The following is a 9,528-nucleotide window of genomic DNA, read 5'->3' as shown; positions in this document are numbered from 1 at the left end:
TTTTGTGTGTAAGAGTGTGTGTGTGTGTGTGTGTGTGTGTGTGTGTTTCCTGGTATTTAAGAGTAAGAATCATCACAGATAGACCCACAATTTTTTGCGTAATGCTTTGGAGAACAATTCATCAGGGAACACGATTCGTTCACGTTTGCCAGACAGAAAAGCACAATGTATAATTAAAAGTGTAAAGTGTAAAGATGTAATTGTTTGAGTGTTGATTATCATTAAATAGCTCTGCAGAAACATGACTGTGAGCCATATTTAGCATACTTAATTTATTAATCAAGCAAGCTGTTTGTTGCTTCTCTTATGTAAGCTGGAGGAGGTATGAAGACTTTAGCTAGTGTGAACTCTCATATAACAGTCAAGTGGTGACTAGCTACATCCGATTGTTAGCCTATATGAACGGACAACAATTATCATGTATGAAATACAAACCTATACCACCTCCAGTGCCCCTTCTTGGAAAATAGTTTCTCTGTAAGAGGCGTAGATGGAAATTACATATAGTGAAAGCAGTTTATCTTATCTCACATCATTTATTATTCTGAGTAAACTTTTTCTTTTTCGTTGATCAGTTGTTGTTTTTTTATTTGTAAGGTAATTCCCCGCAGCTCTATCTAAAAGATCATTTCTATTGAACCGTCAGTGAGCACACAGGTGTTACTCGGGAAATCTTATGCATCCAGGCTTCAGTCACATCCCCATAGAAATGGGTTTGCGTATCAAAGACAGTTAGCAGTACACCACTGGTGGACATAAAGATGAAGCTTTTATTAAATCCAAAAGTAAAAAGCACAAGTACTTTAATTTTTGAGCAACGACATCGACAAAATATAAAAATAATTGAAAAGTAATAGATGGAAAATTGATTTGTCCAATAAAAATAATGCATTTTTTTAATGCAGTATTTGGTCAAATGCATGTACAGTATGGGTCCAAAAATCTGAAACCGTGTGTAAAAATGCTTTTATGTTGTAACCTTTTTCTAATTTCATATTTACCAGTTACCAATTATATGATCAATATAGCAATTTGAGTGAAAAAAAATGCATGACAATAAATAAACTTGAATATGAGAATGTCTTAGTATTTGGTGTGTCCTCCTTTGACTCTAATGACAGCAGCACTCGAGCTGCATGATCTCCAGAAGTTTGTGTAAAACCTGATGATCATGTTCTTAGAAATTATTTAGAATATTCCAAAGAGCTTCTTGTCCTTCAATGGAAGTTGGAATCTGACCATTAGTATAAAGGAGTTGCATGACTGTCTCAAATTTGCTGGATAAATGACGTGAAATTGCAGTGCACTAAATGTTCCTTTATATTTAAAAAAAAATAATAATAATAAATAAATAAATAATTGCATTTTAAAGTTTTGTACATTTTCCTTTTTTATTTTTTTAATATTTTTTTCAATTTTTTTCTACATTTTCAGGTTTAAATGTAGAAAAAATTTCAGTGTGGTCTCAGACTTTTGGATCCCACTTCTCGCTCATGAAGCCAATACTATTAGCTTACAACAAAAAAAAAATCGGCTGGTCAGTTTTTCTAAGCTGCAACGGGTACAACTGAAACTGTACATTTTTACATTCATGTATCCACCTGTGTGGCGTTCATTTTTGCTTCTATCTCTTAATGATTATTTGCTCATATTCTTCACCCCCATTCCAGTTCATCAATCACAACAGATCAGAGTGTGTGGCTGCAGCCCTGGCTTTGTTACACCGTCACACTGGAACTCTACATCTATTATGCAGTTTCACATTAATCTTTTAAATCAGTCTTCAGATTAACGTACATCCTCCCTTAAGAGAGGGCTGTGATGCTGTGAAGAGTGTGTTCCTTGTTGGCTTTGATATGGTTCAAATCTTCTTTAACACTTCAGGATAGTCAGAGTGCCCTCCATTGTCCAATTATTGTACTGCACTCACATTGTTTGTTACAGGCTGATGTGCTAAAATTATTTTTTGTGCACTAGCTTGCTTTAACCACAATCCTGATCACAGACTTTAGGAGTAACCAATGAGATCGATAATACCTAGAGAAATATATCATTTAGTATTCCCATTCATCTCAAAGGCACTTGTTTGGCTTATGCCGGAGCCCTGGAAATATTTTGCTTAAAAGACTGTAGTTACATCAGAATAGGTGGCTAATTTTGAATGGCCGTTAATGGAGAAAGATGCTTTTTGTATCCAGATGGTGTAGTTACAGGATCTACCGGCAGGGTCTAACAGAGCCATGCTAAGCATCTAAACCGTGATGATCACAAACCTGAGACACTAGCAAGCATAAAAGATTTTACCCCATGTGTTATACCAATCAAATAATCAATCTTAAAAGCATTAAATTGGTTCATGGATATGATTTCAGCCCCTCTCTGTGGCCTTAAAAAGCAATATATCCCAACACACTTCGAGAGTACTGTACTTCTGTGATTTCACCAGGTGTTTCAGAGGAGTAGATGCGGTACATGCTGTCATGTTGCTCTGGGCTGGTGTACATGGGCTGTATTACCAAAGTTTGATGTTGCTCTTCCCTTTCGTTCTTGTCAATAATCTCAATATCTGTTGTTGAGCATTCCTCATTCCACTGTGTAAGGTTCCCCCACCACTAAGAAAGGAAATGACAGACAAAATTATTTCATTAGAGCTAATCAATCATGATTACAATCCATACATCCAAAAAAATAAAGTTTATAAAACATTTTTTTAGTGTGGGAAACATTTTAATAATCTAAAGCACCTTTTCCCACAATTAGAAACTTTTGGTACATTTGAAAGGTTCCACTGATTAGTTAAAGTTTCTCCATGGGACCATAGATAATAATACTAAAAAACAAAACTATTATTGAGAGTGGGCCAATCCAGAATGCATATTTGCCATGAGTTTTCTCAGCAATTTCCATAAGGTTTGTAATTAAGTAAATAAAATAGGTAAAAACAAGGTGTGTGGTCGATTCTTAAAGGGATAGTTCACCCAAAAATGTAAATACTGTCATTAATTACTCACCCTCATGTTGTTCCAATCCTTTAAGACCTTCATTAATCTTTGGAATCTTTTGGAACACACATGAAGATATTTCTGATGAAATCTGAGAGCTTTCTGATCCTGCATAGGCAGCAACGGTACTACCACGTTCAAGGTCCAGAAAGGTAGTAAGGAGTCAGGACACCATTAAAATAGTCCATGTGACATCAGTGGTTCAACCTTTATTTTTTGAAGCTACTAAAATACTTTTTGTGTGCAAAGAAAACAAAAATAATGACTTTTATTTAACAATTTCTTCTCTTCCCTGTCAGTCTTTGACGCAGGAGCCTTCGTTCTGACTTTGAACCCGGATGCACTGCGCCTTGTTTGCAAGCAGAGGAATGCACACTGTCATGAACGCGCATCAAAAACTGACACGGAAGAGAAGAAATTGTTGAATAAAGTCGTTATTTTTATTTTCTTTGCACACAAAAAGTATTCTCATAACTTCATAACATTAAGATTGAACCACTGGACTATTTTAACAATGTCCTTACTACCTTGAACTTGAACGTGGTAGTTCCGTTGCTGTCTATGCAGGGTCAGAAAGCTCTCGGATTTCATCAAAAAATATCTTAATTTGTGTTCCAAAGATGAACAAAGATCTTTACGGGTTTGGACATGAGGGTGTGTAATTAATAACAGAATTTAAATGTTTTGGGTGAACTATCCCTTTAATAAACAATGTGTTATGTAAATGCCTTAAACTGTGTTCTTTTATCATTTAAGATCATGTTTTAAGCCCAGTTGACATTACAAATAGGCTAAACAGCTTTACATTTTGAAATACTGGGAAAAAGATTTTAGCCTCTCAGGTTTTTATAGTGTTTTGTTGAACATGTTAAAAAACACTCTCTGAGAAACTTTAATGTTTTGTTCTACAACATAAATTAATTTTGAAATGTTGTGTGCAAAATGCTACTACAGTTTTAACAACTACCACAAGGACATACATTTAAATACCAAATGTAGCAACTTGTTAGCAACTCTAGCTTCACATTTTTAAGCACAGAATTCACATTTGATCTGTGATTGTGTGTTATTTCTATTGTAAAACAAAACCTCTGCTTTAAAAACAAGAATCCTATGTTGTGAAAGTGCAAATTCTCTTCCAGCTGTAAGAACTACAAAGATCTTTAGGTGTATTCTGTCAAATAAATGCATTTAATATTATGGATGGCGTTGTCCTTACCTGAGACTGTTCAGTGTCCATGATTTTATTTTTGAAGTGTTTGGGATCTGGTACTTCAGGAAAGATCAGTCTTCTAACTCTTTCAAGACCAAAGAATGTCAAAGCGTTCAGACGTTTGATAAAAAACAGTGTCAAGGATATTATAATAACTGAAGTGCTGGTTAATACTCACCCCTGTTGAGTCAACAGACAGACAAGAAGAAAGGCGGTTAGTGGCAACACAATTATCAAAATGTAAACCCATATGTAGGCGGATCCTTCTACCATACAAGCACCTGTGAACAAAATGTTTAGTTTATTTGTGAAGCTTTTTACACACACACATAGAAGAATATATGTAATCATTTACTTCTGTTTATATTTCATTTGACTTATCCAAACCAAACTTGAAGAATACAACTACAAAAGTGATTCATACTAGAGACAAATTAACATGAGAAGAACCACAAAAACTCTAGAATTACTCAGAGTTCAGTACAAGCTAGTAAAGAGATCGTAAATATCTTGAAACATATATTGCTATGGCTGATGACCAAATTAATGCTTATTTATCAAACCAGGCTCTGGTCCTGAACCTGAACACATGGTATTTCAAAGACAAAGAGACGGTACCTTCATTGTTTCCCCAACTTTGCACTTTTGTCCACTTGCTCCAGTCCTTGTCTAGACACCCCAGCTTCATTCTTATTCTGAAATCGTAATTCGTCTTCATGCTGAGAGTGGACAGGTCCAAATTGTACACCTCATGTTGTTGTCTCACTTGAATACTCTGACCTCCCTGCATGTAAGCAAATACATGCAGGCTGTAAGTATGTGTCATTTTACATCAAATTCATGAGCATTTTCCCAGCAAATGCAAGTCTGGTTTTCTCAGGTTTGTGCTAAAAGTGAGTCTTACTGCAGCTCAAATGTGTAAGTGTCTGTGAGTGTTAAGTACCTTCCAGTCTTTGACACACTGGTTCTTGTACTGCACTTCAGCTTCATAACAAGAAGGGGATATTTTATTATTATTATCTGGGGTCCTCCATGTTGCAGTAATACCATGCAGTGTATTACTAATATTAAAAACAATCTGGTCCGGGGCAATATCTAATATCTCACCTTGAAACAAGCAGAATAATTATGAGTACTGTAGGTCTATACAAAATTCATCAGAAAGTGAAAAATCTGGTCAATCTTGGCATTCAGCGGTCTGATATTTCCCAATAATTAATTAGCAGTGCTAAATAACAGATTACAATTAACAGGCCTTGTTTCTCACTAATGCAGCTAGTACCATTTTGCATTTCGCTTATCGATTATACTGAAAATGAAATCTGTGGTCTTCAGTATTTTGCATCAATGCCCTGATCACAGTGTCAGGGTTTATTTTGCAAGCTGGATGTACCGCGGATGGATGTGTAATGATTTTGATTGGTCAATCATGCCATACAGTGGTATGATTTTCCTAATATTCACCATTGTCCATGACAACGCTGAACAGCAAACCAAAGCTACTTTCACATCTTTTGTCCCTAGTGAACAAATAGTATACTTAAGCACAATTTATTTGTATGTACTTTAGTATAATTAAATGTATTTGTGACACTACAAATTGGTATACATAAAGTCTGTTGAATTGGAACAACTAATTTTGTAAATGTATTTTAGTAACGCAAAAGCAGTGCAGAAGTTGAACTAAAGTTTTTTTTTAAATGTATTGTTTGTGCTAAAGTTGTGCTAAATATTGTGCTAAAGTGGATCTATACCAAGTATACTTAAGTACACTTTAAATATCCACTCTTGTATTTAAGTTTTGAAATGCAGAATTCACTCAGCATAACTTCAAATGTAGTTTGGTGACATTACAATTGCAATTCAATTACACTAAGAGTGTTGAACATACATTAATATTATGCTGATAACAAACTGAGGTCATACTATCCTTTACTTTTAGTGACTTTACTACACATTGCAATTGCATTCCAAGTAAACTTGAAGTGTGTTAATGGCATCATTAGTGTGTGCTTCTAATGCAATAAATTAATCTTTATAAATAATAGCACAGCTTAAGAGAGTCAGTTAGAGGGATTTGTGCTGTAGGCAAAAGTTGCGTTTGGAAATTCTACCCTTGCAGCACCTGTAAGCAGAAACATTCTATGTTTCAATTCATACTTCTCATTTTCGTTTGTTTGCCCAAAAAGACAGCCTTACCTAAAATAAAAATAAAAAAATAATAAATTACACAGCATCATCTTAAAATAATTTCATTATTCTCAGATTTGAAATACATGGTGAGACTTGTATCTTTTGCTGCAATGAGTTTGACTCTAAAGGTTTCTTTTGAAAAGTGTGCCAAATCTGCAACACAGATTCCTAACAGTGGGCACTCCGGTGAGTTCGGATGTTTAGCAAAACCGCAAAAAACAATTGTTGGTGAATTCCATTTCACAGCCCGTGAAAATAAAGTGAGGAGAGACTGGCTTATCAAGCCCCCTTCACTGAACATACAGTAGCCTATATTTAGGCCTATGTTAAAATCACATTATTACAATACTTCAGACACTTTTAAGGGCCAAAGGAACAAATAAATATCAATATACAGAATGTGCCATAGTATTAGGTGAGAACTCATACAGCAGCCTTGTTTACTTTAATGATATCACAACATACAGTACAAACAATCCCCACAGACAAACCTTAATATGGCCTTCATGCATCTACAGGATCATAAGATGCTTCATTCATCCCTTACAGAGACTAGTTGTTGGGTTGAGTGAGCATGGACATATCATTGGGGTTATGAAGTGGCCATCCTCTTTCAAAGGTTTCATCCTGTTAGTTTATATTATATATGGGTCTGTCTCTGTGTGTGTGTGTGTGTGTGTGTGTGTGTGTGTGTGTGTGTGTGTGTGTGTGCGTTTGTAGGTTGTTTTAAGTATTTTTTGTGCCCAGAGAACACCATTATGAAAATCACTTTTAACAAGTTTCAGACATGTTGTAGATGGAATTAAGAACCTAGCCAGTGTACTCTCTTAGCGATGAATATATATTTAATTCTTCCCCAATTGCATTTGTAAAAGGTATACTATTTTACAAATTAATTTGTAGTGCACTAAATTTGTGCTTGATGAAAGCATTAAATAACTACATTTACAGTGTATTTTCAGTTAGTACATAGACATTCTAAATATACTTATCATGAAATAAAAACATTTTAAATACAGTTAAAATGTAGTAAAAAAAGTCAAAATTCAGTATATTTACTTTTCACTAGGGATATCACACCTCAGATTTGTTTCATACAAATGCAACTGGCACTATCTTGTCGTGAAAATGACCTCAGAGGACTTCTAATATTAGCCCACTGTAAATTGCGCCACTTTCATGGCAGTTCTTAACTGTTTAACAAATTGGTGGCTAATTCATATGAATTTGTTTTCTTACAATCTGCTTATGCATCACTGACAGTTTACATGAATCACATTGTACGACTTCATGCCAAATCGCCAATTCATAATTAAGTTACTTTTCTCATGCGATCAGGTTGTGCATTGTAAGGGATCATATTTTCCTAGCAGAAAAAATTGCATAATTTAAACTGAAATCAATACTTCATGTCCATGTATTTATTTATTTGACGAGTAGTGGAATTAACAAGAATATATACAATCATGTTGTCATTGTTATAGGCTTAATTATTATAGTTTTCAAAATGTTCACAGCAGAAAATGTTTAAAATGTTTTCAAAAATGTGAATAAATATTTTTAAAAATCATAGCAGCAAATGCTGAAAAAGTTCACAGATGTTGTTTGAGATTACAGTATGAGTAATATGTGAGTGTTTACAGTATGAAATTGACTGAATGAATAACATTATTGCGAAACTGTGGGGTTTTACTTAATCAGTGTGTCCTGATGTGAATCTTTGTCAGGTATACAGGATATACCAGCTCATGTGAACGCCGCCCCCTCCTCAGGCCTTTTGATGTGGCTCTCCAGACAGCTCATGCACCATGATGCACCGCTACTTATCAGCAAGCTTATCATCATCATCAGATGTTTGTCTAAATGTATACTGACAAGAATGTGCTTGTCATATGCTCCATTCCTAAAAATTAAACCTATGACCTTTACATTGGGAAAACACGTGTTTGTGGTGAGTCTAATTATATTGCTTCTAGGGGACTTTTTATGTTACTGTCATAATACCTTGCAAAGTCTTTTCTCATGCTCTTCAGCTACAAAATTTTCTAGCAGTTCTTAGATACAGACAGACAGACAGATAGATAGATAGATAGATAGATAGATAGATAGATAGATGTCACATGAAAATAATGAGTAATCCACTTATTTGAACGTTGTTTTAAACAATAAATATTGAATATTTGTTCTGTCAATTAAGAGCTAAAGTACTAAAGATTAAAAAAAAATACTCACCACTTTTATGATACTCAGCACTAGACCCATTAGCAAAGAGCAAGGCAAGGACTACCAGATGATACACACTCCAGCTGTTCATATTAAGCTCCTCTCTCAGTTACTTATCAATGAAGATGTCTCAGTCTCTAGAGCACAGAGGAAAAGGTGACACAATTTATAGTTCCTGAATCACCAAACCCTGCTGTTCCTCCACTCGTTTCCTTTCCATCCTCTCAACCTCACTTCTTACTCAGTTCAGTGTAGTATGAGGGAGGGCTTTAACATTAACTCTGTCACATCGGTGGTTCTGCTTTAAATTCTTTCTTATTCACTTCACATTCATTTCTTGGGACTCCAGTAGATTCTTGGTAGAAGTTGTTGTTGGTGATTTTACCCAGTTACACTCTTAAAAATAAAGGTGCTTCACAATGCCATAGAAGAACCTTTTTGTCTAAATGGTTCCATAAAGAACTTTTAACATCTGAAGAACCTTTCTGTTTCACGAAAGGTTCTTTGTGGCGAAAGAAGGTTCTTCAGATTATAAAAAGGTAAGAAAGAGATGGTTCTTTAAAGAACCTTTGACTGAATGGTTCTTTGTGGAACCAAAAATGGTTCTTCTATGGCATCGCTGTGAAGAACCTTTTGAAGCACCTTTATTTTAAAGAGTGTATGGGAAACGTTATGTTCTTTGAGGCTACAGAAGAGGACTTTAATATTTTCTTGCTTTTTCTAAAAAGAAAAATTTGCTGATGTTAAAAAGAACCCAAGGGCTTCACTTCTAGTAATGGATGATAGTTAAAACCAAAATACTAACCTAAAGAATTTATAATGTAACATCACAAATATGTGAATTTAATCACCAAATTACCATACAGTCAACAGAACAAAGTTAATCAATTCTAAACT

General features: G+C 34.8%; 1 protein-coding gene across 1 annotated transcript; it reads right to left on the bottom strand.

Moving 5' to 3' along the window:
• Window positions 1–1,536: 1,536 nt before the first annotated feature.
• On the bottom strand, window positions 1,537–5,507 carry LOC107673656 (cytokine receptor common subunit gamma-like). The gene is made up of 6 exons (XM_016467344.1): window positions 5,471–5,507; window positions 5,159–5,322; window positions 4,834–4,999; window positions 4,394–4,496; window positions 4,222–4,300; window positions 1,537–2,612 (listed from the first exon to the last, which is right to left on the bottom strand). The coding sequence occupies exons 1-6, from the start codon at window positions 5,505–5,507 to the stop codon at window positions 2,388–2,390; spliced, it is 774 nt and encodes a 257-aa protein (XP_016322830.1). The 3' UTR covers window positions 1,537–2,387.
• Between the last annotated feature and the right edge of the window lie 4,021 nt (window positions 5,508–9,528).

The sequence above is a fragment of the Sinocyclocheilus anshuiensis genome, unplaced genomic scaffold, assembly GCF_001515605.1.
Source record: "Sinocyclocheilus anshuiensis isolate Anshui unplaced genomic scaffold, SAMN03320099.WGS_v1.1 scaffold628, whole genome shotgun sequence".
Lineage (NCBI taxonomy): Eukaryota > Metazoa > Chordata > Actinopteri > Cypriniformes > Cyprinidae > Sinocyclocheilus > Sinocyclocheilus anshuiensis.
The sequence above is the reverse complement of the archived record's forward strand: the minus strand, read 5'-3'. Positions and strand labels throughout refer to the sequence as shown.